The sequence below is a fragment of the Anneissia japonica genome, unplaced genomic scaffold (genome assembly GCF_011630105.1).
Source record: "Anneissia japonica isolate Jap-2015-1 unplaced genomic scaffold, ASM1163010v1 scaffold287980_len571666_cov165, whole genome shotgun sequence".
Classification (NCBI taxonomy): domain Eukaryota; kingdom Metazoa; phylum Echinodermata; class Crinoidea; order Comatulida; family Comatulidae; genus Anneissia; species Anneissia japonica.
The window spans coordinates 45,488-67,334 of NW_022720008.1; the positions used below are offsets into that span (position 1 = coordinate 45,488).

A 21,847-nucleotide genomic window follows, 5' to 3' on the forward strand; every position below is an offset into this window, starting at 1 on the left:
ATTATTATAATGTGAAAAAAAATGTGTTTGAATCGTTTACTTAATATGTATAATTTAATTTTGTTATTAATTCAAAATAAATTCAAATTCATCTTTATTGCAATCATACTATAATAGATTGGATATTACAATAGTTGTCAAAGCAATTAAATACATTCATATATAAAACAAGGACATGTACATTAAAAATTATTTAGATAGGTATATTACATAAAAATAGATATAAAAAAATTAAAACAAAAACTGATGATTACTTATATATGAAATTTTAAAAATAGCTATAAAAATAGAAAAATATTTATTATTATTAAAATATTATTATTATTTGTTTTCCTACTACAGTAATTTTACAAAAAAAAACAAGTTATAGAGACATTATTATGTTTATTAATTACGATAAAACTGCTGAAAGTCCTCTAAATAGTCATGTATACTTCACAAAACATTCACAATACATTGGAAATAAATTACATAGGAAATATATTCATTCTGGATTCAGTTAATTTAAAAATTTGACACTGGAATAACTAAAGGAAAGAAAGTTCACAAATAATTCACAATACAGTTTAGGATACTAAAGCAGTATTTAAAATCTTTGAATAATACCCTTTGCAATTTTCTTAGCATATGCTTAAATTAACTACGGGTTTGACCTTTTTGTAATTAAAATCAGCTATTACCACTTTTGGTCTGTTTTTATGTAAAAAAATTTTAATAATAATAAGTAAGTTCATGGTTTTAATTTAAATTTGAAAGGTTTATTTTTTCAAACATTACATACAATATATCTTTAGAATTCTGTGTATATTAACATTTTACTTGGGAGTACTGTATTTCATCACAACCACACCACAAACCTTGGGCGGATTCACTTGCCTGTGACTGTCCCACATTCTGTGCATCTTGGAGATTCCACACAAACCATGTTCTGAATTCAGATAATAATAGAAACTCAATTTTTTAGTGTGACTAGGAGAGACATTAGAGAGCTTTCTTATCTCCTTTGAGAACCAATCCGCCGTCAGAAATTTCCCACTCTTGTGCGTTCTCATTAAACAGAAATAGTGAGCTTTCGCTATCCTGTTTTTTGTTTTACGAAACCAACACCTTGGTGGCAGCACAGCCTGTTGCTACGTCTATAGCACATGTTTGAGCCCTAGTGGCACATTGGCTAGTTTAATGGTTCAGACTAGCTAAGGCCTAGCCTAAGACAAAATACATTGATTTTATGTGAACATCTGCAAAAATTTTAGTGAATTTGCAATCAGTATTAATATTATATGATTGTTTTCTCAGGGCAGTATTATAATCATGTAATATATAATATAATGACATTTTTTTGAAATTCAGTTTTTGGTTCTTGATCCATCGCCTGTGATCCAGCAACTGAATCTCTGGTTTTGAGGGTGTGAAAACTAAAACTAGACCTAAACTGGTGACACGTTTACGTCATACACAATATTATGCGCCTTCTCGGTAGATTGGTTTATCGGAACGAGATAACTAAAGCTCTCTTTTGCCAAGATCTCACCTTCATCATACAAATAGTTTATCTGAAAATTTAAACATTTCTTTTTCTAGCCCCAGCAATCTTGGAACGTTTAAATTCATGTAAGCTCTTTGAAAGCTTCAACAACGCCATCCGCAAGATGGCCATGAAAGTGGTACAACGACTCGGCCTTACATTCATGAAAGCTAAAGTTGCTAGTTGGCGGTAGGTTACATTTTTTATTGTTACGGGCTTCCAGAATACCTAGAAACAGAAGAGAATTTCATTTATTAGTTCAACTTGGAAACCTTTAGAAAAATTCAATTTATTGCTTTAGTGTGCCATCAAGCATTACTATCTGCTAACTTATAAAATGCAATACAATAAATTATTTACAGTTATTTACCACAAAAGAGAGGTATGTTCCATCAAGGTGAAGGTGATATAGTACTGCATTTGTCTACATGTTAAGTAATTGCCTTATAGGGAAAAGATGATTGTTGCGGGTCAGTAGACAGGGAGTATGCTGGGTTTAGAGAATAACGGTAGGAATGTGTGCAACAAGGGATGGGAAGGAGGGCGTTATTACGAGAGTTGTGAAAAGATATAAATGCGTTGGTGAACTATAATGGAAAGCAAAATCAAATGGAAATTATTTTGGAAATTCACAGTTATGCCCGAGGCAGTCGCTCACTCCTACACAACCTCCAAACTCCATCAGAACAAGCATCCTCCATCGTTGCCTCGTCTAAGGACATAAAAGTGGAAGAGGAGGAAGATTATGATATACCAGAGGAGATTGAGGAGATAATAGGTAAGTGTTGCAAAGTAGAAGACAGGAACAAAGGTCTGTGGTAATATATTTGTGTGCACTGAATCAAAATGTTTTATACCAGGTTCCATCACTGTTCAACTAGCTCAAATGGTTCAAAGTGCTAAAATACATACTACTAATATAAAGAGTCTTCAGCAAAGATACTGCTTGTTCATTCATTCATTTATTTTTATTCTTTCTTTATTCAGCCAAAAAAGTGTACAATACAATTTACACAGAATAAACAACAGAAATAACAAACAAATTGTAAAATATTCCTAAGATCTTGGATTGATGATAGTGACGGACACTTTAGCTTGAAAGCTCATTTACCCAATCTCAGGAAATTACAGATAATATAAATAATAAAACATCACTTTTGTTATTTACAAAAATTAAAGTAAATAGAATTTAACTGGTTAAAAAAAAATAAAATAAATTTAAATAAAATAAATAAATAAATAAGTAGGTAGGTAGGCAGTCATTGTAAGGTAAGGTAAAGAAAGGTAAGGTAAAGATAGGTAAGGTAAATATAAGGTAAGGTAGGTAAAGTAAAGAAAGGTATGGTAAGGTAAGAAAAAGAAAGGTAAGATAAGGTAAGGTAAGGAAAAGGAAGGTAAGATAAGGTAAGGTAAAGAAAGGTAAAGTAAAGTAAAGCAAAGTATGGTAAATTAAGGTAAGGCAAAGTAAATGTAGGTAAAGGTAAGGTAAATATAGGTAAGGTAAGGTAAGTAAAGTGGAGTAAATTAAGGTAAGGTAAAGAAAGGTAAGGTAAGGTAAGCTAAAGAAAGGTAAAGGTAAAGTAATGTAAAGTAAAATCAAGTCAAGTAAAATAAAGTAATGTAAGGTAATGTAAGGTAAAGTAAGTAAAGTAAAGTTGAAGTAAGGTAAGGTAAAGAAATGTATGTAATGTAAAGAAAGATAAGGTAAGGTAAAGAAAGGTAAGCTAACGTAAAGAAAGGTAAAGAAAGGTAAGGTAAGTTAAAGGAAGGTGAGGTAAGGTAGAGAAAGGTAAGGTAAGGTAAAGTAAAGTAAGGTAAGTTAAGGTAAGGTAGGGTAAAGTAAGTATCACTGACAACAAGACCATCACCAGTTAATCATCACTGTCATTTATATCACCACCAACATATATTATTGAAACATCGTCATCATCATCATCATTCCATTATATCACATGCCTCAAAGATTTCTCAACATTTGATTCTTATTGTAGAAGTGGTTTGCCACAGCAGGTACTGTATGTTTGGTTTCCCAATCTCGAGGTCAGGGGTTTCAATCTCTTGCTGTGCATTTCACTTGTGTCCTTGAGCAAGGCACTTTATCTGCATTGCTTCTCTCCACCCAGGAGTCTAAGTGGGTACCTGGTAGGGTTAAAATGTCAAATGCGGTGATTACGTGCTCCAGCGTTATGGAATACTCACCCTGGGAGCCGAGTTTGTGTTCTACAGGTGTTTAATCCAATGACTAATGTCTTGATAGTGTGATCTCATCATATGTGCTATATAAGTAAATCATTATGATTACTATTATTGTTCTTTAATTCCAGAGCATTTACTATCAGGTTTAAAGGACTTTAACACTGCAGTCAGATGGTCAGCTGCCAAAGGGTGAGCACAATGTTACTATGTAACACAAGATATTTTTTTTAAAACATGGAGCAATATAAATATGGAATTTATAATTACCTACATTTTAAATCAGTATGTCTTTTTTAGAAATACATTTTATGTGTGTTTTTTTAAAACTAGTTTGCACTTACAGAGTACTATCCATTATGGAGTTATTTTTTTTCTTTCATGCATTCACATGGTTTCTTCTTTCAGAATTGGACGATTGACTGGAAGGCTTCCCCAAGAGTTGGCAGATGAGGTTGTAGAGTCTGTGCTTCAGTTGTTTACGTGAGTGTCTGTCAATTAAGCTTAACAACTGAGTAGGGCAAGACTTGTTTTATACCTTGTTTCGCAAACTTATTTTTTAAAGATCGTCAAAGGAGGGCAGACAAAAAGTATAAATAAAATTTTGTTTTGTTATTTTGCAAATAGTTTTGCCAAAAACATCCAGATGGAGGAGAAAAAAAAATATTATTGGTGAATGTAAACAACAATATGCAAGAGACAGGACTTAGCTGAGAGGTCCATTACTGTGTTGTCCAAGCACAGTGTTTTTTAAATTAAGGTGGTTTTTTTTTAAGTAATGACCTAATTATAGGACCAACCATTACCAATCCTATGCATTTCTTATTCATTTATGCATTATATATATTTATCCCATGCCTTACCTAATATTCATTTATGCATTATATATTTTATCCCATGCCTTGCCTAATATTCATTTATGCATTGTATATTTTATCCCATGCCTTACCTAACATTCATTTATGCATTATATGTTTTGCTACAGTTTGCGAGAGAGTGATGGAGCGTGGCAAGGTGGTTGCCTGTCTCTGGCTGAACTTGGTCGGCGAGGCTTGCTGTTGCCTAGCCGTCTACCTGATGGTTAGTACACTGTTGAGTGTGCCCATATATAGTGATGATGTGCCTATATATGGTCATTATGTGATGTCATCATGACCACAAAAAACTGTTGTATGCCCATGTATAGTCATGATGTGCCTATATATGGTCATGATGTGATGTCATCATGACCATATTTAGGCGTGTCACATTTTTTGTCAATTACAATTTGATAGTCTGTACAGAGCTTAACAAAGCTTTTTTATACATTAAAAATTAATTCTAAAATAATAATTAAAAATTATGAATAAATAAAAAATATGATTTTCTTAAAATAAAATTTTATGACCATGCTGCAATATAATTCCCAGTGTATAAATTCAAAGGAAGATATGTTCTTGTCTTTTGTTATTAAAAGGTAATTTCTACTAAATATTTTAGAAAATGTTTTTGATGTTTGAATTTATTGTAGTTGTTCCAGTGGTTTTGAAGGCCTTGGCTTATGATGAGAAGAGAGGTGCTCATAGTGTAGGTAAGCAATAACATACACAAATACAAGGTCAAGTGCAACTGTGGAATGGTGAAAGGGGTGCTCTTCTTCTAATTCAAACACCCTGGGTTCATTCTCACAAAAAAACTTCTATCTCTAGCTTTTGTAAATTCAGAATGGACCATTTAAGAAAAAATTAAGGTCAAATTCCTGTTCTGTTATGTTTTATAATAGGATAAGGTTATAATTTGGAAAGATATACTACTTTCTTGACGCAGGCTTCCCGGAATGCCGCCCTCAGCGGCGTGTGCGAAGCAACTCAGAGTCAGAAGTGGAACGTGAATTTCAATTTGGTTTCGTAGTCAGATTTTCGAGAAAAACTTCAGCTACCCGTACTTCTCGACACAGACGTCGATGGGAGCTGTAATTTGTATGGCAAGGAGATGGTGCTACCCTTAATTTGTATTAAGGGAATTTACGCCCACAAACCTTGTAGTTATTAGTATTTTGGTTATAATAGAAAATTTTTATTTTTTGGTGACGTCACACTCGCGCTATAGTTAGCATGCATACTGTACGTCATAAGCTAGATTACGTCATCTTTTCCTGGTAAAGCAAACTTTCCCGGCGTGCTTTTTTCATGGATAAATAAACACTACTGCTTTGCACATGAGTGCCTTGTCTAGCTAGGGTTACAAGAACCACATAGTTAGCATATAATACCTAAATAAGGTACGTCTGCAACAGAATTATTCTTAGGCTCTAGTTAATTTTTTTCTTATTTTAATTTATTTCTTTTGAAAGTGTGCTTTCTATCACATAAAATTGCACTGTCTACTTACTTAGGCCTAGTCATATTATGCTTCATCGTCCCCAGCTATACACAGTACATCAGTAGGCTAGCCCCCACCCCCCCACGCTACAGTACAGACGTTTGCTAGGCAACAGAACGTGATTGCAAACCTTTCTTACCAGGTGTTCATGTAAATTTGCATAGGCCTATTGTTAGCTAACCAGCTGAGTGTATTCCTTTGTGAAAATGAGTACCGCGGGCTGCGGCGTACTCATTTTCACAAAGTATTTGCATCCCCTCTTGAAAAGAGGGAACTTCTAATAGTTGTCACCATATCTTTGCTAATTAATCACCGTAATTTAGCTTACACTTATGCATGGAGGGAGCACTTAAAATGTACAATAATCATTTCACTACCCGACAAACCCCGAACTTTATTCATGCAATACATAGTTTCATCTTGCTGTACTCCAACATCACTGGCGCATGGTAACAACCAACTGGCAGACCATTTCCGGTCATTACTCTTACTTACATTACTCTCCATCAACACCCATTGTTCCGTACCATCTGGGTCTAATTTTTTTGGTTAACATTTATATTTAGCGTATAGAGATCTCCACAATATGCACTCTATAAGTCGACCATTATTATTATTATTATTATTATACTGGCGGAAAATAATAAATGAATCCATGACAAACTACTATAAAATTCAAAGAAAAACTAGTTTGTTCTTTCAAACATATTGTTTATTGTGACATAGGAAATGTTTTCAATTTTTTTTTTTTGTATCTTATTAGGCACTCACGTACGTGATGCTGCATGTTACGTCTGCTGGTCATTTGCTCGAGCCTATGACCCAAATGACATTCAGCCTTACGTCAACAGTATTGCAAGTGCCCTTATCGTCACAGCGATATTTGACCGTGAGGTCAACTGCAGATATGCTGCTTCAGTAAGTCATGTTTTATCACATCCTTACGAGAACCAACAGTGAATGTATTTTAGGAGTAATTTCAGCAAGGTCATTTGAAAGCATGTAGTTTGTTTGTGACAATATTTACGTTGATAAATCAACTATTTTTGCTATTGTTCCTTTAACTAGAAATATTAGAACCATTTCTGTTTATTATATTTTCTTGGTATTTAAGGTAGTGTAGTTAGATTTATATAGCGCCGCATTATACTGAAATGGTCTCAAAACACTTGAGGTGTAGACTAGCTTTTACAGTAATTTTGCTTCTTCCCTAAGGGTCTCTTCGTATCTGAGCTACCTGGTAAATCGGTACCAACTACTCTTGCCTGTCCACAACTAGGGTTACATGGACCAGTACACCGGGGTAACCCCCTACACATCTCGACAGATGAACTGGGTTCTTTAAAATGCATATGACCCAAGTTGTGTAAATTGGGCCTACAATTTATAATTTTTATACGAGAAGATTGTTACACCATTAGAACCGAGAGTGCCATTTAAATCAGCACGGATATTATGGCTATATGTTTTCCGATGCCCCTGCCTTAACTGCTCGGTCACCTAACACCGTCGCTGTTCAACTTCATTGCTGTCCATTTGACTTGTGACCTTATTGACTACCTGGTCCCTGACTCATAATAGAATAGAGTAGAATACAGAATCAGTAAATGGTATGGGATTTTCCTTTTCTAGGCCGCATTTCAGGAGAATGTTGGACGTCAAGGCACCTTTCCTCACGGTATTGATATTTTGAGTATAGCAGATTATTATGCTGTTGGTAATCGTACAAACACATACCTCAGTATCAGGTAAGCCTACTTTTCATTGAGTACTGACTTGTTTGGTGTCAGGATTAAAGGTCTTGATGTCATCATAACCATATTTAACCATGTCAGATGTTTTTGTCAAATAAAATTTGCTAGATTGGACATAACATGTGACCAACAGAATACATTCACAAGAATAAACATCATTAACAAAAATTTACAAAAAGTGTTACAAAAACTTCACACAACTAATAAAAGCATAACAGTTGATAACTCTTCAAGCTGGGATGCTTGTTTCATAAGTTTGGTGTAAAATATTACACATAAAATAATATCATATAAAAGTAAAATAATCCAGCTCTAGATTTACAACATTTTCAATGAGTTATTGAAATGTGTTTAGCAGCTTTTTAAATGAGGTATAATCAGATAATTGTTTTGAAAATAAAGTGTGGTGAACAGTTCCACAAAATAAGATCATTACTAAAAAAATTTTATATATATATATATTTTATAGTGATTGTGTTCATTTTTCTCCTCAGTTATACCATTGCACAGTTTGAAGAGTACACAATTCCATTGATAGAGCACCTCTACAAGGTCAAAAGTAACCATTGGGACAGGTTTGTAGATTGTAGAATTTGAATTGCTTATTTTTTATATTTTAAGTAATATAAGAAATGACAAATCTCAGCACTTCAAAGACTAAAAGATGCATTTATTCGCTTTTGCTTTCATCCACACCTGTGGACTTCACCAGGTGGTTCTAGAGCAGACTAATACGGCTACACCTTTTATTCATTATATTTAAGTAAGTTATTAACTTACAATTAAAATAATTGAATAAGAAAACATTTTCTCCATCAATTAACGGACAGTTAAATATAACCTTTCCTCTATTTCTTTTTTTTGCATAAACCGTTAAATTGGCTGATAATCTGTAAATCTGTGGAAACTATTTTTTTCAATCTTTTTTTGTTTTGATTGAATTTTTTAGGTTTTTGTGATCTTTTTGGCAGGCAGACTATGTCTTTAAAAATTTTTATAATAAACAGCTGTCAGATGTCTCGTTTTGATGTTATATGTGATAATTTTATGTGAGCAATTTAATGTTTTAATTAAGGTCTGAACTTTCTTCTAAATTTTACCATAGACTATAACTAATTGCAATTTCATCTTTTTATATTTTCTGTAAACCCAATAAGATGAATAACTTTCTGATTTATTTTCAGTAACATACGTGAATTGACTGGTCAGGCCCTACATAAACTAACGCCATTAGCACCTGAGTACATGGCCAAGACTGGTAGGTCAGATTGCATATTACTATACCTCATAAATATTGATTTAAGGTAATAACTTTGCATCAGCCTGTTCCACCTGGAAAAGATTGCGGTAGCTTCTAATACTCTCTCTCTCTCTCGATAAGTTTAATGTAAATATTTGTTTGCAGCTGGCTGTTATGTTGTCGCTATGTCAAATGTCGCCCAATTAAAATTTTTGACAACTATGTGCAATTTCTTAAAGTTTCTCTTTGAGATTGTTGTATTATTTGTTTTATGCATTGAGTTCCTTTTACAAACTTTAGTGTTACATTTTAAAACTTTATATTGTTGATTTTATATCTTGGTCTGTGCAATTCAGGATCGACCGCTATCAGAGATGTGATTTGTCCACCTGTTGGCCTTTTCCTGTCACCGGCAATCTTTTATTTCATTGATATTTTATTTTATTTTTGCCTGTGTGAATTCGAATAGATAAATAAATAATTACTACTGTACCTATGTATTCTGTATTGTATCAATTCAATACAAACTGTAACCAAGTTGTGGCTGGACCTGATCATGCCTGGCACCTTAAATCCCCATCTCTCTTAAATTTGCAAAAACCATATTCTTCCTTGCACGTGCCAGAGTTAGCATATGGCAAAAAAAAGTACTACCTAGATTTAAAAAATGCACCCCTGTCTACTTGAACCGTATACAAACTGCATAATTTTACCCTCACATATCGAAATGGCTGATGTAGACGGATGGTTTGCTGCTTAACATTAATGAGGAATGGTAAAACAAATAAAACATGGTTTTAATTCAGTAAAAGCAGTGAATTCTACTTCTCTCGTTGTTGGCTGATTGTGACTACCTTCCCCCATTTCGCCTCAGGAGGTAGTCCCAATCATCCACCACCGTGGGACGTAGAATTCACTGCTTCACCTCAAACTATGTTGTATTTGTATACTATTTCATTTACTGAGTGAATTCATTTTTGTTTCTTTTAATGATATGCAAGATGCGTTCATTTATTTTGTAGTGATTCCATATCTACTTCCTTTAACGACATCCATTGATCTCAACACACGGCATGGTGCCGTGTATGCACTTGCCGAGGTTCTCCATGCTGTGTATGAACATACAAAGGCTAATTCCAGGTAAAGTTGTTTCCTTTTTTGTTAGTAATCTTTGTATATTTATTTATTGGCATACTCACTCCACATAGTGTAGTATTGCTCATCCTTTGGCATTACAAGGTCTTGGTACTGTAGCTTGCTGTAAAAATAGTGTGATATCTTCCATTTTAATATTGCTTACTGTAATTATTATATTAATTTATATTTCCAAAGGAAATTGGTGGATCTTGTAGATGTCAGCGTGTTTGAATCAATTAAAGGAATAACAAAGAAGGTACTAGTGTTGACTAAGTTCTGTTCAGTGGCGGATCCAGAGATGTCCAAAAGGAGGGTGGGGGCGCCAAAGGGGCCGATCGAGAAATTACAATCCTAGGGGGAATTTTTTGTGTTCTAGACGTATGAAAATAGCCTCTGAGGCTTTTTGGGAAATTATTTTTTACTTTTTCTTTCTTTCTTTTTAAAAAAAAAATTTTTTTTCCTTACAAAAGGGAAAATCCGCCCCTGTTGTCCATACTACAAATAACTATTGTATGCCCATTTTTAGTTGTGATTTGCCTATATATGGTTATGATGTGATGTCATCATGACCATATTTAGGCAAGCCATTTTTTCAAATAAAAATTTAATGGTTTGGACACGGTTTACTACTCTTATTTCATTTAAAATGACCAGTCTGTAGTAGGAACATAGATATATTTACTATTGTGTCTATGTTTCATTAAATTAGCTTTAAGCTGTATTTTGTGCATAGTGCATAGATAGAAGGATTGAACCTTAGGCCCTTTTAATTGAAGGCAAGCACTTTTACTATCAAGCCACAGCATCACTCATAAAAATGGCAGCAATGAAAATTTAGGCATGTATTGTTTGAAATTACAGAGATTTTGTAATGAGTATTTTCTACTATTAAAACAGATGCCTTTTAATTGTTTTATATGTTTAAAGATGGATGCTGCGATGATGTTCCGCGGTATAAGTGGTGAATTCATGAGACCTGCTGCCTGTTTCCTAATCAGAAAATCATCAATGTCACAGCTACCATTTCACGATGACTCCGAATTTCTAAGTAAGTAATCTTGACAAATTCAATTTAAAGCCCTTTCCACACTACTACATTTTATTTGACGAAAACATGTGACATGCCCATATACTGTATAGGCACATCAAGACTATATATGGGCATGTCACAGATTTTACATCACATCATGACTAAATATGGGTATACAGCACTTTCTTGTCAAATCAAATGAATCATGTTGTAGCAAATATTGAAATTCAAGTTATTGGTATTTTCAGATACCTGAGAATGTGATCTTTAAAATTAGGGAGGTCATTCATTGAAATTGGACATTTCAAGCCTAAGTTATTGGAAAGTGAAAGTTCAGCACTCTTAGAGTCAAGATAAACATGGTTTTGAGTAATTGCCTTTCAAAGTTATTTGTGCATACATTGTTTAATAGAATTAACTATCAAAATAATGTTAAATAAACGATTTGTTGACCACTTCCAGAACTAATACTTTTGGACATGATTAATAAGGTATTAAACTGTTGATCTATAGTGAAAAACAAATTTGGATTTTTAAGCAATTATTTGAGCTCCCATATTTTATAGCTCATTTACTCAATACTGGCCTGTGCAACAACTTAACCATTTCGCCGCAACATGCCTCAAATTCGATAATCTGGACAGAGATTTTCTTTAGGATGAATTAATGAAGAATGTTATAAATTATGAGGATAGCTTGTTTGATCCTCCTGATTATTGCAATTCAGTATTTTAATTAATTTCCATAGACATTGCATCATTAGGAAGTATGATTTTCTTTGTATTGTTTCTTAGTATCTTTAGCCTCTGAAGATTCCAATGTTGTGTCTTATGGGAACCTTCCTGACAAATACTGAATAAAACAGAAAAATAATTAAATAGAGCAGTGATCCGTAGAGTTCATACTGCCACCCTGTGCTTGAATACATTACCAACAAAGTGCAGCCATGTACGATGAGCAAAACTGCAGCATACCCTCAGTAACATAATAATAGAATCGTTCGTCATTTTCAGGCCATTGTTTTCTTGAATGCTGCATGAATACATGTAGAAATTTCATTATTTCATTTATGCTCGATGGTAACAAATCAAATTTCGGTGACCTTGACCTTGTCCTTCGACTTTTTCTTTCGAAAACTGAAAGGTATCTTTCTTTAATTATTATGTACCATTCCATTAAATTTTATAATGATCCATTCATTAGAACCGGTTTGGTGCAGCAGGAATTGTTTGGTTTCCCAACCTCGATGGGTTGGAGTTTCAATCCTTCGCTGTGCATTTCGCTTGTGTCCTTAAGCAAAACACTTCATTTTCATTGCTTCTCCCCACCCAGGTGTAAAATGAGAACCTGGTAAGTTTGCCCGCTGCTGCGCCAATATGGCAGCTACACTTAAGCATGCAGACCCACTGACCAGGGAAAATCCACACCGCTTTGTAACTGAAAGGAAAAGCGCTATCCAAGCAACAAGTAATTTTTGCCGTCAATACATAACCTCCTTATTGGAAGTAATTAAAATTAAAATGTTGTTGAAATCTAACATAGTGGTCACTAACTGTGCTCTTGTCTGTTTCTCAGAGCATTGGCATGAGGTCTTAGAAGACAACATCCAGTGTCTACAGATTTGGAATCGTCAGATACAGGTGGCTGCAGTTTCTGCTCTGCCCCACTTCCTCAACGAGTATTTCAAGACAGCTAAACAGGAATTCATTGGTAAATTTTACCTACTTTCTCAGTTAATACTTCCAGAAAAAAATGGAATTGTACCTCAGTGTTTAGGTTGCCGGTTTTCTAATATCCTCTGTAACCATTAATTTACAATCTACGTAAAGCCCATATTGCCGAATATTACTAATAAATAAATCACAAAGTTATAAATGATGTACTAACCCGAATTTAATTACAGATACACTGCTTGATAGGTACATATCAGAGTTGTCAAATGTTAGTCAGTTTGCTAAGGAAGGCTTTGCTATGGCTCTTGGCGCTCTACCACACTTTATTGTTGATGGCCATTTCCAGCAGGTAAGTTAAGCACTTCAAATATCGCTCTTTAAAATGGAATACTCTTCAGACATTGAAGGTGGTTACACATTACTTTTCAGTGTTTCCATTGGCCATTGAGATAGCAATGGCTAATGCGCTCTCCAGACTATCAAATTTTATTTTGCAATAACATCTGACATGCCTAAATATGGTCATGATGACATCACATCATGACCATATATAGGCACATCATTACTATATATGGGCATACAACAGTTTTTTGTCCAAGAAAATTTGATAGTCTGCACAGAGCTTTAAGACGGTGATGATGATAATGGTTGTCGTTCGGTTTTCCTGTTACAATATTTAAATAGTGCAAAGTGATTCTTATTTTGAGCTGAATACGTAATTAACTGTTTATTTGATTTCTGACTTACTAGATTATATATGAGCACAAAACAGTTTTTTGTCCAGTTTTCCTGTTACAATATTTAAATAATGCAAAGAGATTCTTATTTTAAGCTGAATACATAATAATAATAATAATAGTGTAGTTTTATATACCGCACAAATCCATCTAATGTAAGATGCTCAGGGCGCTTGAAATGTGGACTAGGAACTCGAATCAATACATAATTAACTTTTTTATTTGATTTCTGAATTACTAGATTTTATTAGCGTTGATCAAGACAACTAAACTGAGTGGTAAACAACAGGATGATGGAAAATATGCAGATTCAAGAATTGAAGCATTGGCATCCATTGCAAGGTTGGTCTGAAGCTCTGTCCAGATCATAAATTTTTTTTCTTTGACAAAAAACTGTTGTATGCCCATATGTAGTCATGATGTGCCTATATGGGGTCATGATGTGATGTCATCATGACCATATTTAGACATGTCACATGTTTTTATCAAATAAAAATATGATAGTCTGGAAAGGGCTTTAGAATGCAAAGAGCTCATTTGCCTCTTGATGGGTTCTCTTATACCAAAATATACAGTAACATGTGCCTACAACAAATGAATATAGTTATGATGGATTGTCATGGCAGCCGATCAAGAGAGGGAATGGTAGATGACACTATATAATTTATTCTTGCAGAAGATCCAAAGGGTGTGGAGTATGAATGTCACCTGAATAATAGTAAATAAATTAAATAGATAAATTACAAATGAATAAATAAATATTGAATAAAAATCTTCAATTTTTACTATTTACTATCCTATATAATATCAGTGGTAAACAGGCTGGTAAATAAATTGTTAGTTATAAAAGAAGAAAAATAAGTCTTTGTTATGTATTCTGTTATTTGCACATCCACTTTGACTTTGAAAACATTCTTTCAGCTTGTGATTATTATTTTTTTTTTTTTGTATATATATATATAGCAAATAGTAAATTTTTCAATAGCTCCAAAATTTGATGAGGTCTAGGATGTGAAACTGTCAATTTATTTGATTTGGCATTATGCCTTGTTTGTTTGTTTGTCACCAGATTATGTTCAACAGTGGGGGTTAATCCATCAGGTAGCACAGCCAACAGCGTCTGTCTGGAGAATGTGGACTTGATCTATAACACTTTTCTGGAAGCCATGAAAGATTATACTACAGATAACCGTGGCGATATAGGTGCTCTGTAAGTTGATTAATTACAATCATTATATATGACATCATCTTAGTCATTAATTTTTTTTTTTCATTTCACCCACTTTTATTTCATTCTTTTTACATTAGACTCCCCAACATTCTTATTACAGTATTATTACAAAATATTTACAATGGCACTTTTTTATGAGAATCCAAATCATAATGTATTTATTGAATATTATATGAGGCATGTAGTGCAGGCCTCGAATTTGGGAATTTTATGGGCAAAGCCAAATGGCCTCCGGTATGATATGATTTTGAAAGGCACCAAGGCCAAATGGAGAGGCACCAAGTCCAAACTTTCAAGTATAAAAGGGCACCCAAGGCAAAATTTGATTTAGCCTTAGTACTAATTTCTCGCGAGTGCCTTGATTCGTCAGTAGCCAGGCTAGGCAAGCTAGGCCTAGCCAAGCCATAGTTGTCAGTGGTAATATGACTTTGTTTAGAGTATTCTATTAATTATCGATTCAATGTTGAAATATACTGCGGCGGTCGGCGATCGTACAAAACAGTCAAATTTCAAGAAGTTCGATATCTTTGTGCTGTTGCTCAGTCCGTCGTCATCGGAGGAAGCCACAACTCTAAACTGGCCGCAAAAGCTGCGATGACGTGCACAACTATACAAAGGCCGTATTTGACTGGTCATTCTTAGTTAAACCACGCCCACCTGCGCGCAGCGGTAACATCCTGCTCAACGAAGACGACCAGTCAAATAGAAAACTTGTAATACTCGACAAAACAAAATGGCTGTATAGTTACCGCGATACATGTTGCATAATCAAGATTGCTTGAACTTGTGGTAGTATGGGTTTTTCATTTAAAAAAAATAATTTCATCCAGTTTTTTTTTTTTTTATTCTGTTTGCCTACAATAATTGTTTGACTCCATGTGGGTAAATATTATAATGTTTATTTTATGAAATTTAATCTAAGTTATATTAATGCAAATGTTGCTAATAAAAAATCACCAATCAGCCATGTTTCTCTTTGGTCACGTGGGTAACTTAACGCTGATTAACGCACTCTGGTTTACGTCAATTTTCGTTGTCAACGAAGTCTATAACAAACCAGTCGAATGAAAATAATACTCAACGAAAATTCGTTCCAACGAAATGAACCAGTAAAATGAGCCCATTTTTATGTTGCAATAACCGCTAGAGTAAGACGCATGCGCACACAACGGTAACTGCAAAAACAGTTTGTCAACAACACACATGGAAATTCTGTCATGTTCTGTTCTGTCACTGCAACCTGGCTAGGCTAGCTTAGGCGACCTACGTTTTTGGCTTTCGTGTTTTATATTCTTTCAAGATTTAAACGTTCTTACTTAGATTTATTTTACGTGTCAAACGATCTATATTAAGCACCGTGAGGGCATCGAGGCCAAGGCTTCAAAAGGGCAGGCAAGTAGTGGCCGTCGTCGTGCTTCATTTTTCAGGGGCACCAAGGCCAACTGGGAGGGCACCGTCGGCAATGGTCGCAGTGGCCGCGGTTAAATTCGAGGCCTGGTAGTGGCAAAATATTAAAGTTGCTGCAAAGGCGAGTATTGAGTAAATGAGCTAAACTGTATATGGGAGCTAAAAAAAGAATGGCCTAAAAATCAATTTTTTTTTCCACTATAGATTAACAGTATAATGTCTTTAATTAATTAATCATGTCCCTCTAGCCTGGTTTACATGAAACTTATGTCTAGATATAGATCCACTTATCTAGATTAAAATCCAGCGTGAATCAGTCAATTATATCCTGATAAAGGCGACTTAACTGCACTACATTAACAGTAAATTAACCTGCTTAGCGGTAAAGTCGACTCAGACTACAAGCACACATGATGTCGTGGTTGCTACTAACTGAAAATTCTTGATAAATTCCTTATCAGAGAACAGAGCATCAATTTTTCGACAAAGGAATCAGTTCAATTCAATTTATTCAATAATCACCTCCAGAAAGAGAACATCAAAAATACAGATAAAATACAGAAGAAAAGCAAACAATTATCGAATAAAAAAAAAAAATCAACCAGATCAATTCAAAGCTAATCATGAAAACGAATTCCATGCAGTAAACTGATATGACATGAAGAAGGAGATAGAAATTCTCTCAACAGGTCACCATTATAATTTTCAGAATAATGTAAAATAGTCCTGATACTGTCTGAGATTTCATTACCGAGTGACTTTTTACACTTTTTTAACGAAAGAGTTAGTATTGCTTATCAAGACAAACGTTTGCGAATAAAAACAAATTATCTCTTTAAGTTGACATTATTCTGTCAATTAAAGTACTCTTGCAGGTGGTATCATCATTGGCTTCGCAGTTAACTAAATGTGAGTAAAACCTTTTGGAAATGGAAGAAGTATTAACAATTTGGAAGACAAGGTCAAGTTCCATAGCTTTCTTAACGTAATAAATCTTGGGAATTTTAAGAGCAGTTTAATAATAAGTTACTGGTTCTATAATAGTTAGGAAAATTGAGAGATGCTTTAATAAGTTTACTTTGACATTTTTCGAGCTTAGAACACAGCGACTTTGATAGGTCAATACATTGGCAGCCATAAGTTAACATTTGGGAGAGGTTAGTTTTCCAAACATGTGACTTGATGTCAGTCGAAGAACGTTTTTACACAAACCAGTACCTTGTAAGGACTAAAAAGCTTGTAGACATTTACGGACTCTATTAGCAAAATGTATATCACTTTTAAGTTTACCGCAGAGTTTAACACCAAGATATGTGATAGAATCAGATACATTGAGCAAGCATTCCCCTATACTCCAACTGGGAGCAGAGGAAAAATAATGCATGCCAAAAATAACACAATGATGTACTCGTTGGCAAAATTAATCTTAATAATAATAATTTTTCTGAAGGCAATTATCTTGACCCTTAAAAGTGCTGTATTTTTACTTCCCAATAATTAAGGCTTGAAATGTTTAATTTCAATGAACGACTCCCCCCTCATTTTTCATCAAACGTTTGTATTCTCTGCTATTTTCAAAGTCAGCAACAATCATATGACCTTCCTTGGTTAAATTGACATCTTCTGGTTTATTCATTTGACCTCTTCACTTTAACCTATCTTACCCAGCAGTTTACCATCGTCGACATTGAATTTAAACACAAAGTGAGCCCACGATCCGCTACATACAGTACTCTAATTTCCTTGTTAACTGTCAAACCCATTGGATATTTCAATATTCTTTTACCAAATGAGTGGATTTCTCTATATTTATCATCACAAATTACAACACATTTTCCTAAGTAATCACTGTACACCATGTGACCATCACTCATTAGATGCATTTATTGACCTGCACCTGCTGTGGTAATTGTATCCTAGCAACAAATGAACCTGATTGACTAAACATTATTATATCTTTACTGTAGCTTGATAATAATGTGCATCCATCTTTATCTAACATGACATCTGTCACTTTAGCCTTCTTTCAATGTTCTTTATATTTTGAAATGTTATCAATGGTATGAACAAGTATCATGGATTCCTTGATATTCATTGGAGATCCTTTGATGTGGCAGCTAATTTACATGTATCACTCTCACTTACGCTTGATACAGTCACTACAAAGGTTTCTACTTTTTTGACAGTAATTGCTTCATCATCTTTAGTAACCTTACACATCATGCTATCAGCAGTTTTGATTTTACCAATGCCCTCTGTATTCAATAACTCATTCAATTGTTTAGATGGATTAAAATATGGTGTCATCATTTGAAATGATTTATCAACATCAGTTCCTAGGACCTTATCTCTAATGGTGTTTAGTGTTGTCTTAAGTGATTGAAGTTTTTCTGTTTCTTCTGGTTTGTTAATTAGTGCATTAATTGCTGATTTCAGATTATTCACTTGACTCAGCTTTGAATCAAGGTCTTTTATTTTACTTTCATGCTCTTCTTTCTTAGTTTTGTATCTCTCTCCAAGATCTGCCTTCAGTGCTCTGCTTTTCTCTTTTATTTGTTTGATAAGTGTTTCTTCTTGATGTTCTATAGCATTTCTACATAATTGTAGATGATTGTTAAAATGTGATCGATCTTTATTTATGTAATCAAATGTCCCATGCAATCTGTTTGTAATTTCCTCAGCTATCGCGATAAGTTCATTAGCATTGCCATTAAACTCATTTACAGCCACTTTCATTTCAATCACTTCATGTTTGTTCCGGTAACAGTTAAAAATATTTTCACACCGTTTACATGCTGATATCTTGCAGGTTGAGCAGTAAAATTCCAGTTTTTTGGTGGAATGAGTTTGACATGTAATTTGTTCATCTTTGCTTTCGTCTGTGTGCCATGCCTTGTCTGCAGACATCTGCAAAAAAATAGAATAAAAGTGTATGACTCTATTGTATTTCTTTATACTGATCCTGAAATATGATTCCAACTGTCTCACTTGTGGTAGGATTGTCCTGTTTTTGTTAATGGTCCTACTGTACCGCCCAACCCGAAAATGGTAAATATATACCAGAATAATTAAACATAGTTAGCTACAGTCATGTGTAGCAAATAACATGAGATGGTCCCTGTGCTGGATTTCTCTTATCCGGACCCTCCTGTGATTTTAGTGGGGAAAAAACCATTTTATAAAGATGTTGGTAAATAACCAGCAGGGGTTTCCTTGGATCGCCAAAAAAATTCTACAGTACCTATGCTGTATCCGTTGATATATCTCAGTATCTTTTATTCAATATAAAACATTAAATATTATATTTTTATAAAATGTCATATAAAAATACTTGTGATTAGTTAATTAGGCTGTACTTGTTTGGGGTGTTTATACAACTATGCTGGTAGATCATATATCTTCATCTGGGGTCCAAAATAATTTATTGAATTTCAATATTAATATTTGTATTATCAAGTACCCTTAAAATTTAAGTAGTAGTATATCAGATTCTTACCTTGCTCATTTGTGGTGTTGCTGATTCTGAAATAGCAGAGTGTTATGAAATTTTGATTATATATACATGATGGAACATCGTAGGCTACCCTGTAGCTTTTCAACGAATAAAGTCCTATGAAAAATCATTGTGTAATAAAATGCCTCCGATGGGATTCGAACCTGCGACATCTCGCTGACAAGGCGAGCGTCATAACCACTAGACCACGAAGGCTTCATGGTTGAACAGGTCCAAATACCCGTCGGGAACATTGTATTACACAATGCTATGCCTCAAGGGTAGCCTACGATGTTCGGCCAGATAAATCTGGAAATACGGCTAGAAATACTGTCGTATATTATATCACATTGAAGGAAGTTAGCCGTTAACACTGTTGAATAAATATAATATAAATTATCAAAGGTACATATACAGTGTTTAATAAGGACATGATCGAACATCGTAGGCTACCCTGTAGCTTTTCAACGAATAAAGTCCTATGAAAAATCATTGTGTAATAAAATGCCTCCGATGGGATTCGAACCTGCGACCTCTCGCTGACAAGGCGAGCGTCATAACCACTAGACCACGAAGGCTTCATGGTTGAACAGGTCCAAATACCCATCGAGAACATTGTATTACACAATGCTATGCCTCAATCATGTCCTTATTAGTAGTAGTACGGATACAATGAACTTGTTTGTAATGCTATTTTGATAGACTTTTGTCAAAGAAAGAAACATTTCAAACATTTTATACTTAATACTGAATTTGAAGTAACTTTCTTCGGGTTCTAATTAAGCTTGTTTTACGAAAGTAATTTTCAATTACAATTTAATTTTTATCGCATTGCGCGATGTATTCGCGGTGACGAAAAGATTAGGAATTTTTTTTTGCACACAAACTTAAAAAAAATCAAGCCAAGGGGAATGGCAAATAACATTGGGAGTTACAGTGAAGACGTCACGATTGACTTATAATATATAATAATAGATGGACTTATATAGCGCAGATAAACGAAGTCTCTATGCGATATATATATATATATATATATATATACATATATATATAGTATATTTCCTGAATGTTTGACAGTCCCTGGTTATTTTTAGTATTTAAAACATACATTTTCAAAATGCCATCAACATGAACAAATACAAAGCTTGTTGCTCTTACCGTAAGAATGCAGAAATGGGAACATTCAGATCTCTAAAGAAACCGAATGAGCTTTAGGATGCTTGCTGAAGACAAGACAGACACAGTGGATCCAAATTAAGAAAGATTGATTGCAATTGCAGGATGCTTTGACTACTGCAATAGCAGGACACAGTATACGTATACATACTTAAGCATATTCCCTTTGTCTAAATTTGAAATAAGTAGCTTTTTATGACAATAAATTTGTAACAATAATAATATATTAATACTGAGTGTAGAAAAAAACTAAACTGGCATTCCTGTCATTCATTTGTTAATTTTTTTAGGCTTGAACTATTAAATGAATAAAGAAATCACTTGAATAATTATTGTAATTAATCATGAAATACTTGTAAATGAAAATACCTACTTTCTTCATATAATGCATACAACAACATCTCAAAAAAGTTGTCTTCCCAACCATTTGCTGGTGTTAACAGGCTTAGACATTCTGGTATCATAGCATCTTTTGATATTCTTACAGGAATAAGTTTTCCTTTGTTAATGCTATTGTTATCCAGCATTTTTTGAACAACAGTTTGTGCCAAATAATTTGGATTACCAGATAATGATGATGATTGAAATCCTACAACAACCTTCTTGCAATTTTTAAGTGGTTCTATCAAATTATCAAGTTTGGACTTTCCAGGAATCCACTCTTTTCTGCTAATACAACGTATTTTTTTTTTCTTCAACCCACTTATTGTATTTTTCTCCCATTCCTCATCGTCACTGATGACATAATAGTCATATTCTGCAATTAATATTCAGAGAAAATAAATTTAAGAAAGCTATTTTGTAATATCATTTTTTTCAGGATGCAACAGATTGAAAATGTTTTCCATTTATTCACATACTAATATCATTCACATTTTTAGTTCCTGTAG

At 34.0% G+C, this 21,847-nt stretch overlaps 2 protein-coding genes across 4 annotated transcripts in view; one reads left to right on the forward strand and one right to left on the reverse strand.

Annotated features, from left to right (window-relative positions):
• The window catches only part of LOC117111156 (tubulin-specific chaperone D-like), a 46,273-nt gene that overhangs the window by 8,083 nt on the left and 16,343 nt on the right, over positions 1 to 21,847 (forward strand). For all 3 annotated transcript variants that reach the window (XM_033254027.1, XM_033254028.1, XM_033254026.1), the window contains exons 9-25: positions 1,582 to 1,714; positions 2,161 to 2,303; positions 3,850 to 3,910; positions 4,127 to 4,201; positions 4,704 to 4,798; positions 5,229 to 5,288; positions 6,843 to 6,997; positions 7,712 to 7,827; positions 8,328 to 8,408; positions 9,018 to 9,091; positions 10,096 to 10,213; positions 10,406 to 10,466; positions 11,138 to 11,258; positions 12,816 to 12,950; positions 13,144 to 13,262; positions 13,892 to 13,992; positions 14,720 to 14,860. In XM_033254027.1, coding sequence (XP_033109918.1) covers positions 1,582 to 1,714; positions 2,161 to 2,303; positions 3,850 to 3,910; positions 4,127 to 4,201; positions 4,704 to 4,798; positions 5,229 to 5,288; positions 6,843 to 6,997; positions 7,712 to 7,827; positions 8,328 to 8,408; positions 9,018 to 9,091; positions 10,096 to 10,213; positions 10,406 to 10,466; positions 11,138 to 11,258; positions 12,816 to 12,950; positions 13,144 to 13,262; positions 13,892 to 13,992; positions 14,720 to 14,860 — 1,789 coding nt within the window. The remainder of the gene's footprint in view (positions 1 to 1,581; positions 1,715 to 2,160; positions 2,304 to 3,849; positions 3,911 to 4,126; positions 4,202 to 4,703; positions 4,799 to 5,228; positions 5,289 to 6,842; positions 6,998 to 7,711; positions 7,828 to 8,327; positions 8,409 to 9,017; positions 9,092 to 10,095; positions 10,214 to 10,405; positions 10,467 to 11,137; positions 11,259 to 12,815; positions 12,951 to 13,143; positions 13,263 to 13,891; positions 13,993 to 14,719; positions 14,861 to 21,847) is intronic.
• The window catches only part of LOC117111158 (tripartite motif-containing protein 54-like), a 7,537-nt gene continuing 3,307 nt past the window's right edge, over positions 17,618 to 21,847 (reverse strand). The window contains exons 3-5 of the mRNA XM_033254031.1: positions 21,331 to 21,714; positions 19,785 to 19,810; positions 17,618 to 19,195 (exon numbers count right to left, since the gene is read on the reverse strand). Coding sequence (XP_033109922.1) covers positions 18,380 to 19,195; positions 19,785 to 19,810; positions 21,331 to 21,714 — 1,226 coding nt within the window. The 3' untranslated portion in view covers positions 17,618 to 18,379. The remainder of the gene's footprint in view (positions 19,196 to 19,784; positions 19,811 to 21,330; positions 21,715 to 21,847) is intronic.